At 50.8% G+C, this 21,840-nt stretch overlaps 1 protein-coding gene across 3 annotated transcripts in view; it reads right to left on the reverse strand.

Annotated features, from left to right (window-relative positions):
- Positions 1 to 6,364: 6,364 nt before the first annotated feature.
- Positions 6,365 to 21,840, reverse strand: part of UPB1 (beta-ureidopropionase 1) — a 29,608-nt gene continuing 14,132 nt past the window's right edge. The window contains exons 5-10 of one of the 3 annotated variants that reach the window (XM_067700094.1): positions 18,888 to 19,049; positions 17,120 to 17,289; positions 12,755 to 12,836; positions 11,793 to 11,835; positions 10,486 to 10,640; positions 6,365 to 8,541 (exon numbers count right to left, since the gene is read on the reverse strand). In XM_067700094.1, coding sequence (XP_067556195.1) covers positions 8,458 to 8,541; positions 10,486 to 10,640; positions 11,793 to 11,835; positions 12,755 to 12,836; positions 17,120 to 17,289; positions 18,888 to 19,049 — 696 coding nt within the window. In that variant the 3' untranslated portion in view covers positions 6,365 to 8,457. Of the gene's footprint in view, positions 8,542 to 9,327; positions 9,590 to 9,749; positions 10,261 to 10,485; positions 10,641 to 11,792; positions 11,836 to 12,754; positions 12,837 to 17,119; positions 17,290 to 18,887; positions 19,050 to 21,840 lie in introns of those variants that run through there. The other 2 variants (XM_067700093.1, XM_067700092.1) reach the window with 2 other exon arrangements.

A 21,840-nucleotide genomic window follows, 5' to 3' on the forward strand; every position in this document is an offset into this window, starting at 1 on the left:
AATCCTGCGGCAGGGTGACCGCATTCATTTAGGGTTTCCCCAAACTGCTTTGCCACAGAGTTTGTTTCTGTGGAACACTGGTATTCTGTGAAACATGCCCATCCTTGGGTAACCACTGGTCTAGTCCAGTGGGGAGACTGCAGCCCAGAGAGGGGAGTGACTGGCCCGAGGTCATCGTTCAAAGAGTTATGGACAGAGCTTGACCCAAACCCATCATTGCTGCTTTCCCAACCCTTGGCCCAGGTCACGGTCAGAAGCAGACCAGTGGCCCTGCAGGAGTGAGCCGTGCCAGAAGAACCAGGAAGTGAACTCTGGGTTCTGGAGCCAGAGCTGGGCTGCACTTGTCCCGGGGGTCCTGTCTCCAGGTAGGGAGCCTGGCGTGTGGCCCCAACACTCTGGAGGAGCACAGATCCTGTTCTCCTCTGACTCACCTCCGTCCAACCTGCCCCAGCTGCAGTATCCAGGGACCCACATCATGGATTTCCCCTGGCCCGAGGGACACCTCAGCTTTACCTGAAAAAACTGGCAGCTGATCCTCCAGGGGGAACTTACATCCCCAACTCCTTCTACCAAAGCAAAGCCATTGGCTCTATGGTGACCTCAAGTTCCCCCAAATGCCTGGGTCTTATTCACCAATGGGTCAACTAAGCTGAAATCCAGTGGTGTCCACTGGCTGCTCTGCTGTTTACCCTCAGCAGCACGGCCCAGAACCAGAAATGGATGTGAGTCCTCTGCTCAGTGCGAGAATCCCAGGCCATTCTCATGCACTAGGCCAATCCTCCACTTGGTAAACCCTGATGTGTTTTTACTGGCTCTTGGGCTGTTGTTGGGTCTGCCACCCCGCAAACTTCAAACTGTCTAGATCACTCATGTGGATGCCCAAGCCTGTTCTCTGATGCGACCAACTGGGATAAGGCTGGTGATTGCACCCCTGGGCCACCTGACTGCCACCTGGATTCATCACTGGGCTGGGTATGCCAACACACCCACCGCCTTGGACCTGGCACAAAGGAAAAATGGTTTCTGATGTGGAGGCCACCACTGCATGCTGGAGTTGTGATTCCTGCCAAGGGCTGGCCCATTTCTCTTGCAGGGAAGGAGGTCACCTTGCCCACCTTGCCCGGGCGGCACACCTCCGACTCCATCGTACCTCCCACCTGCTCTCGGGGCTATTCATGGTGACTCATCACGGTTGACACTTTTTAGGGTTATGGAGTTGCTGTTCCGTTCCAATCAGCCAACTCTGGGCACACCGTTGTGGCCCTTGAAACTAATCTGTGTGGTGTTTTTGGCTTTTGGGGCCATTTGCAGTCTGACAAGGTGTACCTTTCATCACAAAAGCTAATCAACAATGAGCAGAAGTCAAGATATGCTGTGGACCCTCCACACTCCCTGCCATCCAACCACAGGCCTCTGGAAGCATTCAACACTGGAATGCCTCCTCAAAAATCAACACAAAAAGGTTTCTGGCTCTACTTCCCTCACTGCCTCCTGCTCCACACACTTTTGTAAAGCATTTTGGCCATTGAACGCACCTGTCCCCCACTTCCTGGGGACATCTGGATGAAAGTGGTAAGAAGGTCATAAGGACCTATTTTGAAATTTGGGGATTCAGACTTGACTATTCCTGGACACCTTGCTTCTTTCTTTCCCCTGAGAGCAGCTCTGGGCTGGCCTGGTTGGCACATTTTCTAGGTGAAAGCCAAGCCAAAAGGGGGCCTAGGGATTCAAACTTGATTCTGGTTCAGCCACTTTGATTCTCTTGATGGACTGGCATGGTCTTAGATCACAAGGACCGCAACCACTTGGGTGAGGACATTGCTCGAGGAGAACCCCTACGGCGGCCCATGCGGGACAAAGTGGGGAATATATTGGGTCTCTCTGCATTTTATAAAAATGTCCTTTTCTTCTTGCACCTGACCCTTCCAAACAAAAGGTTTTGGTCTGAGAAGGAGAAAACTGGGGAAAAAAATTTAACAGGTGACATTTTAGCTACTGGAGTTTAGCTATGCTGATTTTGGAGGGGGAGCAGCAACTCTGGCCCCTAGGTAGGAAACACCTTAGATCCCAGGAGATAGGTAGAGAGAGGCATTAATCACAAATGATCTTTGCCTTTCATAATTGCCTCTGGAGCCTTCCAAAAATATGCCCTGGTGCAGTTCTCCCAAACTTCTGCAAGCACCTTAAATGTAACAGGGTTTGCCCTCTTCCTGACCAGATGGTTTTGACTACAGTGTGATTCCTGTTAACCTCACCAGAAGTCCATTGGAAATGCAGGGGATGTGGTTGGCTCCTGTATCTTCCAGGAAAAACTCCTGCAGTACCACCAGATGCCTTCCCAACCCCCATTCCCATAGAACGCACTCAGTCACCCTGTGGGGAAGAAGAATGCCACCCAGCTGGCGGCATGGGCAAACAGAATAGATTGGATGACTGCCCTCAGGCAGTCCTTCCAAACACGAGGATCAGACTCAATTATTCAAACTCAACTGGGAACCCAAAGGCCTACCAGCTGGCCAGGAGGCCACACTAGAGGCATTATCAACCTCTGTCTTGACGGATGGAGGTCCCTCTTGGGGGACCCCAACACTTGTAAATAACACTTTCTTTCTAGGGGCACCATGTGTGCCCTGATGACTGTACTTGTGTGGACGCCATGCATGAACTCACCAACCTCCCTGAACAGTGTCTTGCATCTTTATGGTGGTTATAACAGACCTTCAAGTGTTTATTTGTTTTGTTTTGTTTTGGTTTTTTTTTTTTTTGACTGCGCCGTGGCTTGCAGGATCTTAGTTCCCTGACCAGGGATCGAACCTGGGCACTAGGCATTGAGTGCGCAGAGTCCTAACCACTGGACCGCCAGGGAATTCCCCCTTCAAGTGTTTAAACAAATACCACCAGTAGGTTGGGTAGCCCACAGACAACTGTGGAGACCTCACTGAAATGAGGCTATCCTGAGTTACCCTGGGGAGCTTGCTGGACCAATAACTGACCCATTATTTAGGTGGACTCTGTGGGTAGTTATCCCTGTGATGGTAGTCATTGATTAGAAACAGTGATGCACAATTTGTCCCTGACTGTAGCTAAAGTGACCAGTGATACCACCTTGGCCCTGGAAGTCATTCAGGTCAGTGTCAACTTACTGGCCAGAGTGGGTACGAATGATAAACTTGCCTAGGCTTCTTCCTTGTGGGCCAGAGCGACGATTGGGCAATACCTAATACATCCTGCCATTCTTGGATTAATGACCTAGGTTAAGTGGAGAGGTCAGTATTTGAGAAAGCCATTTGACTTTTTCTAAGATAGACCTTGATGGTTTATGGGATTTGTCCAGCCTGTTGGGTCGAGGACCCAGGGGTGGGGGGCGGGTGGGGGAGGTGGGATTGAGGTTAATACTGCAGGTGGGACTCATTCTGCTCCTTGAAGTGCTGTGGGTGAAATTAATTAAATGCCAAGAGACAAACTGAATTGATTTAGTCCAGCTTCTGTTGATCAGATTAATGAGAGCAACTGTTGGCGTGGTACACTCATGGGGATGTTGCCAGAAGTCAAGATGGTGTAGAAATGAGGGGTGGACATTTTTGGAAGTTATCGTTGTGGGTCTCTCACATTTCTCGAATTTTTGCATGACTTGCGAGCTAAAGCCATGAATGCCTTTGTCCCAGACTATTTTTCAAGGATGTCTGCCGAGCCAACAGCCTTGTAAGATATAGTTCTCCCTCCAGAGCAAAGCACAAGTGTTCTTGCGACCTTGGTAGAGAGGGGCAGCGTCTGTCTTTAGAACAAGGAGCAGACATACTTTACCATCCAGTATGAAAGAGTCAAATTCTCTAAGCTCTCATCTCTCTTTTTCCCTTTCTCTCCTTCATGCAACTCACTGTGTGTGTAGGAGTCACTTGGCCCTCTTTGTGTTGTCTTGTGGGAATTGGGGCTCAGGGAACTCCTGCAAGAAAATGCTGGTCCTCTGGCTGCTGCTATTGTTGTAACGAAGTCCTTTGTCTCTGATCCAGGAGTGTTGTATCTTTGCGGAGCATCCATGAAACTGAGGTCAGCTAACTCATCAGCTTGCACGTAGGGTAAGATGTCAGATTCTTCCCAGTTCTCGACAAGATGTTCATGCTTTTCAACACAGTGAATTCCATTTCTTGGGACCTATCCTAAAGAAAACAATAGAAATAAGACTAATTTAGCCATGAAAGTATCCATACCAGCATCATTTGTAACAGCAATGAATAAATACATACATACATACCTTAATGTCTAACGTAGGGGAATAATTAAATAGGGGGCCATCTACATGTCGAACACTATGCAGCTGGTAAAGTGTTTAAAAACAATTTTTTTTTATAGTGAAGGAAAATGTTCACATTACATTGAGAAACAGAAGGGAACACCACAAAATTATATGGACATTATGATCCCAATTATGTTAAAATAGGCATAGTCCATAAAATAGGACTGGAAAGAAATATGCCAAAATGTTAGCTATGATCTATCTCTGGGTTGGAGGACTAGAGATGAGTTTTTTCTCCCTTCTCTGTATTTTTCCTTATCTTCTAAATTTTCTATAAAATATTTGCTCACTACAATCCGAAGAAAAAAGCCGATTTCTCTTTTGAATACCACAGTCCCCAGCCATGAGATCCTCTGCCCAGGGTCCCAGCTGAACCAGCGTGCCTTCCTTTGCTCTACAGAATTTCCCCAGGGGCCTGCTGTGCACCTGGAGCTGGGGACAGGAGAAACAAGAGCAGAAGCGGAGCCCTCAACCTGCACCATGCAGACATCTGCATTCCGGGGCCCATGACTCGTCGTGGACTGAGGCATGTGACCAGGAAGGACTTCCCAGCACAATCATTTAATGGGTGTTGTTGGTGTTTTTGGTTTTTTGTTTTTTTAAATAATAACTAGCATTTATTGAGCTCTTACAAAGTGCCAGACTATTCTGAGTGCTTTACATCCTCATAATAAATCTATTAGGTAAATACTACTAATTTTTTTTTTTTGGCCGCATTGCATGGCTTGTGGGATCTCAGTTACCCAACCAGGGATTGAACTTGCGCCTTCGGCAGTGAAAGCGCCGAGTCCTAACCACTGGACCACCAGGGAATTCCCTGTAGTTTTCATTGTAGAAGTCTTTCACCTCCTTGGTTAATTCCTAAGTATTTCTTTTTGATGCTATTCTAAGTGGAATTGTTTTCTTAATTTCCTTTTCAAATTGTTTAGTGTATAGAAATACAATGGATTTTTGTGTGTTGCTTTTGTGTCTTGTTGCTTTGCTAAATTCATTTATTAGTTCTAATACATTTTTTTTTCTAATACTCTTTTGGTATGAAATCTTTAGGGTTTTCTACATACAGGATGTCATCTACAAACATGATTTTACTTCTTTCAAATTGGGATATGCTTATTTATTTAATTGCTCTGGCTATAACTTCCAACACTATGTTGAATAGAAGTGCAAAAAGTGGGCATTGAGTCTTTCACCATCAACTATGCATGATGTTAACTGTGGGTTTTTCATATATGGTCTCTGTTACATAGTTTACTTCTATTCCGTGTTGAGTGTTTTATTCCCAGTTACGTTGAGTGTTTTTTTTAACCATGAAAGGGTTTTCAATTTTGTGAAATGCTTTTCCTACATCAATTAAGTTGATCATCTGAGATTTTAATGTGGCATGTTACATTGATTTTTGTATTTTGGACCATCCTCGCATTCTGGGAATGAATCCCACTTGGTCAAGGTGTATAATCCTTTTAACATGCTGCTGATTTCAGTTTGCTAGTATTTTGTTGAGCGTATTTGCATCAATATTCAAAGGGATATTGGTCTGTAGTTTTGTTTTCTTGTAGCATCTTTGTCTGGCTTGGGTGTCAGGGTAATGTTGGCCTTACAGAATGAGTTAAGAAGTGCTCCCTCCTCTTCAGTTTTTTTGAAAAATGTGAGAAGAATTGGTGTTCTTCTTTGAATGTTTGGTAGAACTCATCACTGAAGCCTTCAGGTCCCAGGCTTTTCTTTTTGTTGGGAGGGTTTTGATTACTCCTTCAGTCTCCTTAATAGTTATAGGTCTATTCAGATTTTCTATTTCTTTGTGACTCAGTCTTTTTTTTTTTTTTTTTTTTGCGGTACGTGGGCCTCTCACTGTTGTGGCCTCTCCCGTCACGGAGTACAGGCTCCGGACGCGCAGGCTCAGCGGCCATGGCTCATGGGCCCAGCCGCTCCACGGCATGTGGGATCTTCCCGGACCGGGGCACGAACCCGTGTCCCCTGCATTGTCAGGCAGACTCTCAACCACTGCGCCACCAGGGAAGCCCATCAGTCTTTTTTTAATAAATTTATTTATTTTATTTATTTATTTTTGGCTGCACTGGGTCTTCGTTGCTGTGCGTGGGCTTTCTCCAGTTGCGGTGAGTGGGGGTGCGCGGGCTTCTCATTGCAGCGGATTCTCTTGTTGCGGAGCACGGGCTCTAGTCGTGTGGGCTTCAGTAGTTGTGGCACGCAGTCTCAGTAGTTGTGGCACACGAGCTTAGTTGCTCCGTGGCATGTGGGATCTTCCCTAATCAGGGCTTGAACCCATTTCCCCTGCATTGGCAGGCGGATTCTTGACAACTGTGCCACCAGGGAAGCTCCTGTGACTCAGACTTGATAGGTTTTGTATTTCTAGGTATTTGTCCATTTCATCTAGGGTATCCAATTTGTTGGCGTACAATTATGTTGGTTCACAACCTCAGGAGTTCCCCGGGTGAAATTTAAAACTGGCCCCTGCTCTCGGAGGGCAAGAGACCAAAGAAAGAAGCAGCCACTCCAGATTGGCAGGTGGCAGTTTTAATAAAAGGACTTACATAGGAAGCTTGTCTTGGGCGGCTGCAAGATGAGTAGATCTCTGCCACCTGCCTGTCAGAATCTTAAGAGTTTACACAGATGCCTTAATGGGGTTCAGTCACTAAATACAGTCCAGATGGGCTCAATAACACACCACTCTCTCAAGGCTGCATCACCGATGTCGCTCCTAATGTAGGAACTGTGGGCAGAATGGACATTCCAAGGACACGGAAGAGGGTAAGAGCCTCCAATTGCCCAGGTCCAGCTCACAGCTCATCAGTGCCTTTAAATCCAATCGAATTAGAGAAGAATTCCAGGAATCCTAGAACCAACACAGAAGACTCATCCTTGAGATTCTGTTCCTCTAGAAACAGTTCCAATACCAGAACCTATATCAGTCGGGGTCCACCAAGGAAAGAGAAACAGGGGAATTCCCTGGTGGTCCAGTGGTTAGGACTCTGAGCTCTCACTGCCGAGGGCACGGGTTCAGTCCCTGGTCAGGGAACTAAGATCCCGCAAGCTGTGAGCCATGGCCAAAAAAAAAAAAAGAAAAAAAAGAAGCAGAAACGGTACGACACATATTAAGGAATTCATTGCAAGGAATTGATTTCAGTGACTGTGGGGTCTGGATGGACAAGCCTGAAATGTGGAGAGCAGGCTGTCAGGAAGGGCAGACTGGAATGCTTGGGCCTGGGCTGAGGCTGCTGTACACACGCGAATCCCTGAATCCCTTCCTCATCCGGGAACCTCAGCCCTGCTCTCAGGGCCTTTTGACGGATTAAATCAGGCCTACCCAGATTATCTAGGATAATCTCACTTGCTTGGTTAACTGGCTATGGGCTTTAATCACATTGACTAAATACCTTCACAGCAACACCCAGATTAGCGTCTGATTGAATAAGTGGAGACTATAGCCAAGATGACTCTTCCAATGACTTCCCCCCTGCCCGCAGCCACCAGGCGCCTCAGTGACTCTGGTCAGCCTCACCTCCCTCTAGTGCATACACTCCCACGCTGACCCTCGAATTGCTGCCAGTCTAAATGGAGAAGCGGAGAAACTCAGGACTGGGGCCTCCCACCTGTGTAACTTCAAACCAACCTGCACAATGGGTGCCTGGGAATGTCTTTATTTATTTTTTAAATATTTATTTATTTATTTATTTTGGCTGTGCCGGGTCTTCGTTGTGGCACACGAGATTTTTTAGTTGTAGCGTGCGGGCCTCTTAGTTGCAGCATGCATGTGGGATCTAGTTCCCTGACCAGGGATTGAACCCGGGCCCCCTGCATTGGGAGTCTTAGCCACAGGACAACCAGGGAAGTCCCTGGGATTGTCTTTAATTGAATTTCTAAAATTCACTTAACAAAGTTTAATCATTTCAAAGTGAACAATTCAGTGGAGTTGGTACATTCACAATGTTGTATAGCCATCACCTCTATCCAGTCCCCAAACATTTTCATCACCACAGAAGGAAACCTGGTACTCATTCGACCCTCCCCACCCAGGCACTTTAAAACCAATCTGGGCAGCAGTGCTGTCAGGGCATCAAGCAGGGAGAATTTGGACACTAGAGCCCAGAGCCCTGGCTGATCTGCTGTGGGCAGAGGTGCCCTCCTTGGCGGGCAGCGGCTGAAGCCTGTTACTCTTTCACAATCTTGGGGCTGTAGTTGGGTTGGACAGCTTCGGCAAGCTCCCGTGCGTACATCTCGTACCTGCCTGTCATCTGAAAGCGAAACACAGACTTTAGAGGTTCCCGTTTCATAACCGCCCTCATTTGCTCGCCACCACCTGCTGCCACTGGAGGGCAGCCATGGGACAGAAATGCGTTAGGAAGGCTGGTTGACAGGACAGTCTCAGAGTATAATATAGAGGCACAACCCCCGTGTAACCTTTTGGCAACGATTCCGGGGCTGTGGCGAAGATCACGGATGCCGGTGATGACTCACACCCCCAGCCCCTCCTTCTGAAAGACCTCTGTGATCTTCGGCCAGAAGGTGTGGTGGCTCCAACTCAGGAGGGAGGAGGGCTTGACCTGCTCCCGGTCACGAGCCAGGAGTGGAGTTGCTGGGATTCGCACCCTGGTCCCCTGGCTCTGGAGGCCCATCCATTCCACATGGCATCTCATCGTGGACACAGACAGAGGCTGGGGGTGGGGCCGGAAAGCCCACCCAGGGTGCTCACACCCCAGCATTCCCTCCCTCCCTCCTTTCCAAAGCCTTGACGGGAACTCATGCCCATCACCACAGCTTGGGAAGGCTTCCGCTTTCAAAAAGTTACTAATGAGGGCTTCCCTGGTGGTGCAGTGGTTGAGAGTCCACCTGCCAATGCAGGGGACACGGGTTCGTGCCCCGGTCCGGGAAGATCCCACATGCCGCGGAGCGGCTGGGCCCGTGAGCCATGGCCGCTGAACCTGCGTGTCCAGAGCCTGTGCTCCGCAATAGGAGAGGCCACAACAGTGAGAGGCCTGCAAACCGCAAAAATAAAATAAAAATAAAAAATAAAAAGTTACTAATGAGAAACCATTCTGTTTATTGGTTCCGACTTCTAATTTGTGTGGAATCCTGCATTAATCTAAGCTTCCAGAGGAGGAGAGATAGGCCAGGAGACTTTCATGTGGGCAGTGCCTTCTCTGTCCAATGAGAACTTGGGACTCAGGAAACATGCCCAAGGACCCACCCTCACATAAACAGGGGAGTCAGGCCTAAAGCCCACATCTGGCTGGATCTGAAGTCCTGGTCCCTTCCAGACATGCTGGGCAAAGTCATTCCGTCCTGACAATGCAATGTTCATTTGTGTGTATGATTTTCTTTCTTTTTTTAATTTAATTTTTTAATACAGTATGTTCTTATTAGTTATCTATTTTATACATATTAGTGTATATATGTCAATCCCAATCTCCCAATTCATCCCCCCCCCCGCCTCTTTCCCACCTTGGTGTGCATACGTTTGTTCTCTACATCTGATGATTTTCTTATAAGTGGGTGCAGAGTTGGTGGAAATACTGCTAGACACTAACACAGCAAACTCCATCTGTGTCCTTGATGAGATGCCATATTTTTGGGGGGGTCCCAGGCTGCAAGCACGCTACCCCAGGAGGTGGGCACTTATACTCCTGTGGTGTCACAGGGTATTGGTCTCCAAGGCCACCTGGGGCCTTCGAGTTCAGCCTCTTGTTTTACAAATGGGAGTACTGAGGCTGGGAGCAGAAGGGGCTTGCAAGGCAATGGCAGAGCCAGGCCTGGATCCCATTTCTCTGCTTGACCCACTTCCCTCCACTGTCAAGGCCTAGACTCGGGGCATGGCCACAGGCAGAGCCAGACATCCACATTTACCTTGTGATAAGTGCAAATGCCTGGAAAGGAAAACAGGATTAGCGAGGCCAATCCACTCTATTCTCTGGACAAATGAAATTGAGATTAATTTGCTTGAAGGTGCCCAGAATCTAAATCAGATGAGCAGAGAATTTATTGAGGCCGGCTGCCTGGGCATCGTTTGACCCAGTGGTTCCTCCCCTGAGCACTGGCCCTGGCCTTCAAGGAGGCAGACACCAGGCCTTCTGCTCAACTCATAGCCTCACGCGGCTGTCCCTGAGGCCCACAGCAGCCGCGGTTCCCAGGGCTGGGGGCAGGACGGGCCCACGCGGAGGAGCAGGGGACTCAGAACCCACCTTGAAGCCCCAGATGTCATTCACCTGCCGGCAGAGGTTGAGGTCGAGCTCGGTGACCAGCAGCCCATCCCGGTTGCGGGAGAGCCCGGGGGTCCGGCTGCCATCAGGGGCCGCCACGTAGCTTGAGCCATAAAAGTAGCCGAAGTCCCGGTGAGCTGTGAAGGAGCAAAGGCAAGGCCCCGGTGAGCTCAGGCAGACATGGGTGGACTCGGCAGGGGGACGGGTGCACCAAGAGACTCCCAGGACAAAGGGTCCCCACCTCCCTTCCCAGTGGTGGCCAAGGTCCCAAGGACCTGCCTCCCTCCTTGTGCCTGGAGGCCCAGCAAGTGGCTGCATGTCACCCTCAGAGCCCTCACCTCTGCCCCAGGAACCTTTTACAGGTCACCCTAGTAGAGGTATTGGCTTCTGGCTCCAGCATCAGCCACCATAGCCCAAGGGAGTTGCATGGCTCTGCAGGGCCTCCTGTGGTGGCCCCGCACGGTGAGCTGGCAGCTCTGCCCTCGCCAGCCGCCAGCCGTGCCAGCTGTCACCCCCACCCTCCCTCCACACCTCGGTCCCCTCACCAGTAAAGCAGGGTAACAGCCACCCTGAAGGTGTGTAGGGAGCACGTGGGCACAGTGCAGGGCCCAGCTGGCCTCACTTTCCTGCAGGGAGCTAAGTGAGACTAGAGACTCATGAGGTCTCCAAGGCCTCACGTTGGGGGGGATGTGGAGCCCTTTCAGGAAATGCTTTTCTGGGAGACAGACCCCCTCAGCACCCCCTGCTTCCCAGGGCGGGAACCATGAGCGAGTTCAGACACCTCCTTGGTGAGGGGGCAGCCCCCCTCCCACATTCCAGGCTAGAGAGGTGAGGCAGGGGGGTGGTGGCAGATTCCTAGCAGAGGTGAGGTGAGACCTGCCCTCAGATCAAAACAAGCTGTGGATTCTAGGAACCCAAGGCAGCCATGCTGGGCTCTGGGGCATTTGTACAGCTGGGGAGTGAGGGGTGTGGACGAGGACAAAGGGAGGGGAGAGTGAGGTCTGTGGGGTGGATGATGCACCCCTATTTCAGGGCGCTCACAAAGGGCTCCCCCACACCTCAGTCCATCTTCACCCTAGTCCCGGGGAAGGGATGGAGTCTGATCCGATCTCTACTCCATCCTCATCCGGGGAATGAGGTGGTCACAGGCCCAGGAATGCCGATCCACATGGGAACACAGCTGTGCAGACACAGTCTGTGGGGTAGACCCTGCCCGGAAGTGGCAGATGGGGAAGGAACAGTGAGGCCCACCCCTCATATGCAGTCCCACGGAAAGTTACGGGACATACCTTTCTTGCCATCCCCAGAGGTGAACTCGTTCGGAAAGAACTCCTGGGAAATAAAACCAAGGTAAGACACACCTATAGGGGGCGCTGCTGGGTTGTTCCTCAACGTCAGGCTGGGGTGAGGGAGTTAGGAGTTAAAGTGATGTGGACCAGCCTGAACTTAACTGGTCCCTGCTGAGTCCCAGCCCCAGGCCAGCAAGCAGCCAGCGGGGCATCTGACTAGCCAGGGGAAGACCCGGATTTTGCCATCTGCTGGGAGAAGAGAAAGTCATTGCAGAGAGTTGGTTCCCAGGGCCGTGGAGGGCGTCTGAGGCTCGCCTGCTAGAGTCATAAAGTCCAGCCTGGGGTCTGCGAAGGCAGCGGTGGGGGGTGGTGGTGTCTGCTCGTGGCTCTCAATATCTTCCAGAAGCCTAATGGAAACTGCGTATCCAGCAGGGACAGGGATACGTGGGCTAATTAAAACACCAAGTCTCTTTACGTTGTCAGAAATTAGACCGACTTAGTGTTCTCTCTGACTGATCAGATGCTCTGATTAGAGTTTGACATCTGATTAGTAAGAATGAGGAAGAGGATGTGTTTTGCAATAAATACATGGCGTGTGTAGTCAGAATCCTTTGGTGCATGAGGTCAAGGGTGGGTGGGGAGAAATTGGGTACTTGGTGGTACTGAGGTGAGAGCCTTTCAAAACGGTTTCAGCTAAAGACAAAACAGACAAAAACAGGGGAGGGACAGTGCTTTCTTCCAAAGTGACAGAAGCCAGTCTGCCCCCTGCTGGGACCCTAGCATGTGGGGTGTGCCTGCATGCAGAGAGGAGGTGTAACAACAGGTGTCCCCAGCAGGGCCACAGCAACAGCAATTCTTTCCCTTGTGGTTTTTGCTGCTCTGAAGAGGCTGGGCCCCGCTGGCAGGCAGGTTTCGCGGCAGCTGCAGGAGGGCTCTCTGGAGGCCAGGCCTCGGGCACTTACCTCGCCTACCCGGTTGATGGCACAGGTGAAGCAGTGATTGGCGATGGCTGCGTTTCTGGCCTCGATTGGCCACAGGGACTCACTGTGAGAGCGGAAGGAGAGGAACCAGGTTGCCGACTTCCCAGCCAGGCTCAGAGGATGCTCGGCCCCGAGCTGCAGCCCGGGTGCCAGCCTTCCAGGCCTGCAGTGGAGATGGCCAGGGAGACTCACTGCATCCGTGGGTGACCCCAAACCCACAAACAGGCCGGCTCGTCCCCGGCTCAAGCCAAAGCGGCCTTTTGGAGAGGGCCCAATGCAGCAGAAGCAGCCCTGGATCAAAGCCTCATCCTGACTCAGTTTCCTTTTCTGAAACTTCCTCAGAGACCATGCAGATGAAGCTTCTGGGGGCGGGGTGGGGGTGGGAGGCTGTGTGGCAGGAACCCCTTAACTGCTGCTTCTCACTCGTTCCCTCCTCCCAGGTGGGGGTCAGGAACCCACCTCCCAGGCTGGTAAATGTCAGAAGGGAGCTGGGGCCCTGGTGGCTTGTGTGTAACGGGTCCCCCAATCCCTACCCTGCTGTGCTGCCTTGCAACGCAGTCTCTACGGGGGAGATTTCACGCCTAGCAAACAGAGTCCACCTGAAAGGAATTTAGGTTGTAGGTGGGCATCGCCTCCCCTGTGCTGGCTCCCATTTCCCAGTGCCCCCCCATCTCCCTCTTCTGAACCCTGAGTCTCGCAGCCGAGGCCCCCTGGTTCTCCTACGGGCCCGGGAAGGAGTCATCCCACAGGCACAGCTGAGCTGCAGGCCTCCCTCAGTCCAGCACCTGCGAAGTGGGGACAGGGTGGGAAACTTCGCCCCAACCAGACAGGTCCTTCCCCAGCCCACCAAAGAAAATGTGCCGCGGGATTCAGTGGGCCTCCTTGTCACTAATTATCTGTCTGAGGAGCAAGGCGATTAGGATTCTGAACTGACAGATGTAATGCCCACTTAGAAACGCTGAGTGACTGGGAGCGGGATGCCCTGGAATCTTCCTTCCTGTCAGCATGCACCTGGTTTAAACCACAGAGTAGGTGGAAGGGGTGGGTGGGTGCTTGTCACAAGCCTAATTCTCAGGAGGATTCACGAGTCTGGAAGAAAAAAAATCACAGGCTTGATTGAGGGGACTCATTTTGCCGCTTTTCTCCCCCCTCCAGCTGCTAAGCCAAGCTGACAAAACTTTTAAGAAAGGATTTTTACAGAAACACACCCGTCAATGACATTTTCGGGAATTAAACAGACAGTTGCAGAGCGAGTGCCATAAAACATCATTCTTGCAGTTCTCCAGGGAGGGTGCGGAGTGCAGGACTCAAAACCACAGCTGGCAATAAAACGGAGGCTCTCAAAACAAGCAAGGGGGGGCTTCCCTGGTGGCGCAGTGGTTGGGAGTCCGCCTGCTGATGCAGGGGACGCGGGTTCATGCCCCGGTCCGGGAGGATCCCGTGAGCTACGGAGTGGCTGGGCCCGTGAGCCATGGCCGCTGGGCCTGCGCGTCCGGAGCCTGTGCTCCGCGACAGGAGGGGCCACAGCAGTGAGAGGCCCGTGTACTGCAAAAAACAAACAAACAAACAAACAAACAAAACAAGCAAGGGAAAGGAAGCCGGAGGTTCGTGAGAGCCGGGGCATGCGGGAATCGTGGAGAGCCCGGTGGGGGTATGGGGACATCTGCCACTTTCCCAGCGCGGTGTACACAAGCCCCTAAAAATAATCACAGTGGGAAGGGGAAAGCCATCGAGGGGTGGGGATGGCGGCTTTCCTATTAACACACATACGTGGTAGAAATCCTTGACCACACGGGCTGCACGGTTTGTCAGGATGACTCAGTTCGTCAAAAAGCACTTTGCCGGGGCTTCCCTGGTGGCGCGGTGGTTGAGAGTCCGCCCTCCGACACAAGGGACACGGGTTCGTGCCCCGGTCTGGGAGAATCCCACTTGCCGCGGAGCGGCTGGGCCCGTGAGCCATGGCCGCTGAGGCTGTGCGTCCGGAGCCTGTGCTCCGCAACGGGAGAGGCCACCACAGTGAGAGGCCCGCATGTCACAAAGAAAAAAAAAAGCACTTTGCCTCCATTGGGTGCTTGGAACTGTGGGACCCACAAATGAGGATACCCTTCCAATCTGTGCATGTGCACGTGTGTGTGTGTCTGGGGGGGCTCTGATACAGGAAGTGGGAGATGCCGGAGAAGGGGATGGATGCTTCCAGAAGCTGTGAGCCGATGCTTGTGCACAGCTTGTGGGGATCTGCCTGGCATCGTGCTTGCCATCAATTCTACAAATAATCATTCAGTATTTTAAGAAACTCAGAGTTGCACCATCCTAGTGAACCACCTGTTGTAATTTTCCCACGCTCTACGACCATCCTCAGTCTTTGCAGAGTTCTGATCCCAGCCTGGAAACATCTTTTTGCTCACAGGCTTTCATCATGGTGCTGCAGTACCTCCATGAAGATTTGTTTTAGTGGCTGTACGATAACCCATGGAAAAGACGGGCTGGCACTGACCTGACTCTGACCTCTCTCTCCCTTCCAGCTTTTCTTGTAATCAATCATGCTGCCATGAGCATCTTCAGGCAGGCAGCCTTCCCCTCCTCTCTCAGATGCATCCTCAGGCTAAGGTTCTCAGACTATAATTATCTGGTCAAGGTGTGGACACTGTGGGAACTTGTGAGACATGCTGCTTCTGAAAGACCTGTCAGAGTTTTAACTGCCAGCAGAACCACATCCTTGGAGGGCACCAGTTGGACCACTGTTGGCCAAGGAAGGAAGATCGATAACTTAATAAGCCAAGGACATGTGTGTATTACGTTGAGGTGCTTCTGTTTGCTTAATTGGGGCTGATAAAAGCCTGGGGGCGCTTGGTTGGAGAGGTGACCATCTGATTCCAGGCCACAGCTGTGCCCGGCCCAGCCTGACAGCAGCTGTACCCGGTGGGGCACTGGCTTCAGGATCCACCAGGGACCCCTTTGGGGAGATGGAGCTTGCTGGATGTCTTACACATGGCCAGCAGGGGGGGCTGCTCTAGGGCCCAGAGGTTCTGCCCAGGCTTGGTGGCCCGACGACCAGGAATCACCCTTTGTCGCAACTGCCAACGGATGTTGTCATAGTGGCCATGCTGCCAGGAGGCCCCCAGAGATTCTCTGAGGGGAGATCCAAGACTCGAGTGTCCCCTTCTGCCCGACAGTGCCCCCCTAGACTTAGACAAGATGGGGTGCATGGATGGGGCAGCAGGTCTGGGGTAGCAGAGGGGGGTCTGCGTTCTGTGAGGGACCTGCTGTGCAGATCAGAACACTGAGGGAAGTCACGCTGTGGAGGGGGCATCACGCTCAAGAGAAAGGTAAAGTGAATGTCACATCCTGACTTTTAGAAGAAATTAGACTGAAATTTCATGGAGAGCGAGGACAAGAATGACAGGGGTGGGCTGACAGGGAACTCAAGGCTGCCCCCCAGAACTCCCCCAGCTGACCCCACGTGGGGACCGGGACTCCCCCTCCCGGCCCTGTCCCGCTGACAGAGAGTGAAAGCCAGTACCTCCTGACCCAGCAATGCTGCTTTGGAGGAAGTGAGCTGGGGAGAGAGGTATTTGCACACAAATTCCTAGAGCTTTGGTACTTGTTGATGATGCAAAGCTGGAAACCACCCAGAAGCTCAGCCTTTGGGGAGACAGAAGCAGCGGAAGCGCAGTCGTGCTGGGTCATCTCAGCCGCCTGCTCTTATTCAGTGAGGGGCCCAGGGCTTGCCCAGGAGCTCAGGGGTGCCAGGCCCACCCTCTACCCTGGTCACAACAGCTTTATCTACTCAGGGCTGGGTTAACACCCAAACACGGTTCTGTGTTATCAGAAGGAAACACTTGGTCGGCTAAAAACAGGTTTCAGAGCCACCTGACTGATGTCTTAAGGACCCTCTCAGCTCCGACCCATCGTCTGCTCCTTCTCTCGTCTGGGTGTCTGCCCTCCGTGCTCCGGACTCTGCAGACAGGAGACTTAGGACTCCTCATTCGTCACCCCACCTCCCAACCCCCCAGGAGCACAGCTGTGACAGGAGGGGGAGCTGAAGCTGGCCAGGTACCTCCGATGCTCCAGACCCCTTAGAAGGGGAGCTTTTCTGAATTCTGTCAGCGATGGGGGAGATTATTATTACCTGAGACACCATCATAGCCAAGGACGGTATTTTGCAGTACAGCACAGCTCTTTAGGAGGGATCGTAATTGACACTTGCAGTATTTTTTCACAGAAAAGTTGGCACCATCCCAGGATTCAGATGACCTGGTGGTCGCACCTGCCTGCTGTTTCCCAAACCTGCCTCCGCGCCCTGCAGCCTGCCCCCAGAACCCTCCCAAGTCCCCTGTGCCAAGTGACCTGAGCACTCCGATGGTGGCCGAGGGGTTGAAGATGACCTCAGCACCGTTGATGCTATACATGAGCCAGTTGAGGGGGTGGTGCCGCCCGTAGCAAATGTTCACGGCGATCCTCCCAAACTGAGTCTGGAACACGGGGTGGCCCAGGTTTCCCTCCATGTAGTATGTGGACTGGAAGACAAAGGGTCATGTATGGATGCCCCTGAGCTGTCAAGTTTCCCTTTCCTTAGACTTGACAGAAAAATGAGATGTCACCCATACTCCAAAAGGGATGCTCCTGGTATGACTCTACTTTAAGTTCCAAAATTTCAATCCACTTAAAAAAAAAACCCAAAATCTGAAAACCCAGACACAATAACAAGCAGCTGACCCAAGGGGAAATCACCGTGGCTTGAGCACTTACCCACAATTTCTTTTGTGGGATGTTAAAAAGTCCCCAAAGCAACTTCCCACAGTATTTCAAAGATAAACTTGGTGAGGTTTCAATCGTGGTACAACTAGAGGCTGAGGTGTATGGTCAGTGTTAACACAAGTTGGTCAATGTCCTCACCAACCACCTGTTCCCATAAGAAGGTTAGAGCTGAAGGGACGGGGGCTCGTCCAGAGCAGCTCTTACCCTGCTTGGGGGGAACAGCGTAGCCCAGTGGACACAGGACCTGCCTGGCTAACGAAGGCCAATATGAGACTAGAATCCCACTCTGAAAGTGCTCTTCTCCACAAAGCTCCCTGGGCACTCTGCCTGGGGTCAAGGACGTCCCTGTGTGGCAGGCAGGTGAGACACAGTCCTGCCAACCCTGCCTCTCCGCCTGCCCCCTTGGGGTGCTGGTCAGGGTCTCACACAGATCTGCTTCCTGCCTTCTGCCTCCTCCCATTAATTTCAAAATTCGTCAGAGTCAAGCAGCAACCAGGATGTGCACACAGGGTGGACGCCAGAGCAGATCCTTGTGTGTTGAGACAAGCCCGTCACTATCTGTGGGGAGCTAAAGATTAATCCCAGGGTAAACAGGTGAGGGGCACGTCTTCCCGCCCTCGCCTCCAGCTGTCACTGGGGAATGCTGGCTTCTTCTTTCTCCCCAGAGGGCCTTGGCTAGCTCTGCACATCCTTTCTCGTCTGCCTGACCAGCCTGAGAGTGGCTGGGACCCCCACAATCAGGGAGGGCGGCAAAGGATGGGGATATCACATCCTGAACAACTGTACTTACTGCAGATCAAGTTCAGACTTCATATCTTAGGCATTAGATGGAGTTCATTTCCCTCCTTCAAACATCCACCTCCCTCCACCTACACATCCATGATGGGCATTAACTGACCAGAACAGCTCCCCTGACTTACAGCCTGATTATGGGCACCAAGCCCCAGCTTACACACCTGTGCACAGACACACATTCCTCGCTGTCACCTGACACGTGGACGTGGCTGACTCAGACCCCATGGGAGCCATGGACAAGGACCTCTCCCCACCAAACAAGAACTAGACTGTGACGGACGCGGAGCTCAGGGCCTGAAAGGGGCCACGGGAATCATTTCACGCTTGTGCACTATTGATTTTGGTTTTAATTTGTATATGACTTACTTCAAAGAAAAATTCCAGGAAGCCAAATCAGGTTATAGTTTTTAAAAAATAGCCCTCTGCGCTAAAGGCGTTTGGGACTCACCGGGAATCCCACTGCATCCCATCCACCTGTGTGATGCAGTGCAGTGCAGGGAGGCCCTCAGTGCTGCTGCCACACCGTGATGCAGCTGCGCTGGTCATCCGAGGGGCAGCTCACCTCATTGAAGTCGCCCACTCTGGGGATGTGATTTTTCCTCGTCTTGCCCAGGACGGCTCCAGAGTTGGAGATCACCACGGCTGTGTTCCACAAGACGTCCCCATGCTCCGTGTCTCGCTCCAGGATGGGGGACACCACCACCATGTCATGCTTCCTCGCCAGCTGGAAAAAGGAGCATGGCACAGTCCTATTTTCAAATCAAGTGTCATACATTTTTATGGAAGAATCTAATGGTCCCCCTAGATAGTTAGACGGGGTTCTGAGCTCTCCCTGCATCTGTTCTTTGAAGAGTAAATGCCAGCGTTGTCCTGACGCCCAAGCTTAGCTAAACAGGAACCAGCATCGTCCTTGTGCACTGTTGGTGGGAGTGTAAAAACGGTGCAGCTGCTGTGGAAAACAGTATGGCGATTCCTCAAAAATTAAAAACAAAACTACCGTATGACCTCATAATGCCACTTCTGGGTATATACCCAAAACAACTGAAATTAGTCTTTTTTCTCTTTCCGATACAAGTGAGAATGATAACTATTTATTCATTCACTTTACCATTTACTATATGTCACGTGTGTGCTAATAGATGAAATGCATTCTCTATTCTTAAGCAGTCTAAACTTAAATAATTCTAGTCAGAATTAAATCACTTGAAATTTCAATTAGCCTAGCAACCCTAATGAGAGGGTGTATGGGTTATATCAGGATTTCTGAAATATTGAAAATAGCCCTGGGGACCTTTTTAGTGTGAATAAGGCTGATCTCCTAATTCTAAAGGGTGCACAGAGAGCTAAGTCTTTTGTTTTCCAATGCTGTGAGCCCTATACAAAGATCACAGACCCTACAGTACAAATAAAATAAAAGCAAGACTTAAAAGCCACTTCCCATAGACCTTCAGATCCAGAGGCAATAACAAGACAAAACAAAAAAGAAGGTAACAAGCGTTGACAAGATGTGGGGAAACAGGAACCTTCATAAACCGCCAGTGGGAATGTAAATGATGTCGCGTTCCTGGCGGAGTTAAACACAGCTACCATAGGAGCAGCAACTGTGCAGGAAAGTAGATTTTCACACCGATGTTCTGAGCAGCGCTATTCACAACAGCCAAAAGGTGGAAGCAACACAAGCATCTAAATAAATCGTGGTGTATACATGCAATGGAGTATTATTCAGCCTTAAAAAGGAAGGAAATCCTGGCCTATGGATGACATGGCTGTCATCCCTGACATGGATGAACCTGACGACGTTATGCCAAGTGAAATCAGCCAGGCGCAAAAGGACAAACACTGCAGGAGTGCACTCATGTGAGGCATCTAAGCTAGGCAAATTCACAGAAACCAAGTGGAACGTCAGGCACCAGCAGCTGGGGGTGGAGGGGGTTGTTCCATGGGTGGAGGGTTTCAGATTTACAAGATGACAAAGTTCTAGAGGTTTGCTTCACAACACTGTGAAGATACTTAACATGACTGACCTGTACACTTAAAAATGGTTAAGATGATTAATTTTATGTTATGTGTTTTTTACCATAATAACAAAGAAAAAAGGGATTTCCCTGGCGGCCCAGTGGTTAAGACTCTGCGCTTCCATGGCAGGGGGTGTGGGTTTGATCCCTGGCTGGGGAACTAGGATCCCACATGCCAGGTGGCACAGCCAAAATAAATAAATAAAATAAAATAAAATAAAATAAATCATATGTCTAATCTATACAAAAAAAACCCAGAACCAAACCAAACATAACTCCTGACACCAAATTCCTTTTGTCTCAAATAAGAAGTTCAGGATCTGGTGACCAGGATGAGCAGCCCCAGATGGTCATTTGTCATCAGCTCTTACCAGCCCGTTGCTACTTCTGACCTTAATGACAGAACAGAGGGATGGCACGGCGGGCAGAAGGGGATGCTATGAGCCACGTGGGGGCAGCTGTGGTCCCGGGGCCCTCGATACAGACAGGGGTCCCCTGGGACCAGCTCATCCCCATCCTCCCTTTGCTCTTCCTTCCTCCCACCCTGGTTCAGGCACGCCATCTGCAATCACTTCCTGCCTCGTAGCACAGAATCAACAATCTGGTGGCTGAGAGAATTTTCCCTACAGCCTGAGAACAGGGATGTTTGCAATCACAACTCAGTATTGATAGAATCACTATGATTACAGTTCTGCTCCAAAATCCCCTACGTATATGTAGAAAGCCTGAAATGGGACATTGGAGAAATGAAAGGAGTTATTTTTTTCGAGGTGAGAATAAGCGTAAGTCACCATTTGTAACCTCTTGGAATATCATTGGGGTTTTCTGGATGACCGCTTTATTAAGATACAATTCACGGAGCATAAAGTCCATTCTTTCAAAGTGTGACATTCAGTGGTTTTCAGTACATTCAGAGTTGTGCAACCAACACCACAAGCTAATTTTAGAACATTTTCCACACCCCAAGTGGAAACCCTGTCCCCATGAGCAGTCACTCCCCATCCCCTCTCCCCGCCCAGCCCTGGCCACCACTAATCTGCTTCCTGCCTCCAAGCATTTGCCTACCCGGGATGTTTCATATAAATGGGATCATAGAACATGTATTATGAGGTTTTAATAAAGAAAAAGGAAGCCCAGTTTCTACACTGATGAGACGGGCCATGCAGAGATGCTTCCATAACTCAGGCGAACAGCAAGTGGGGTAGCAGAGCTGTGGACACAGACTCGACCTTGACCTCAGTCCCCGAGTGCCAGTGCCACACTTGCCAGCTGCAGACCCTACTATGGGAGTCATCTCCAGGACCCCCTCCGTGGGCTGCAGCCCCCTCACTTAAAAAGCCATTAAGGGCCCTTCTGGCTCTGAAACTCTGATTTTAAGTGAAAGTACACTAGGGACTTCCCTGGTGGTGCAGTGGTTAAGAGTCCGCTTGCCAGTGCAGGGGACATGGGTTCAAGCCCCGGTCTGGGAAGATCCCACATGCCGCAGAGCAACTAAGCCCG

The sequence above is a fragment of the Pseudorca crassidens genome, chromosome 12, assembly GCF_039906515.1.
Source record: "Pseudorca crassidens isolate mPseCra1 chromosome 12, mPseCra1.hap1, whole genome shotgun sequence".
NCBI lineage: Eukaryota > Metazoa > Chordata > Mammalia > Artiodactyla > Delphinidae > Pseudorca > Pseudorca crassidens.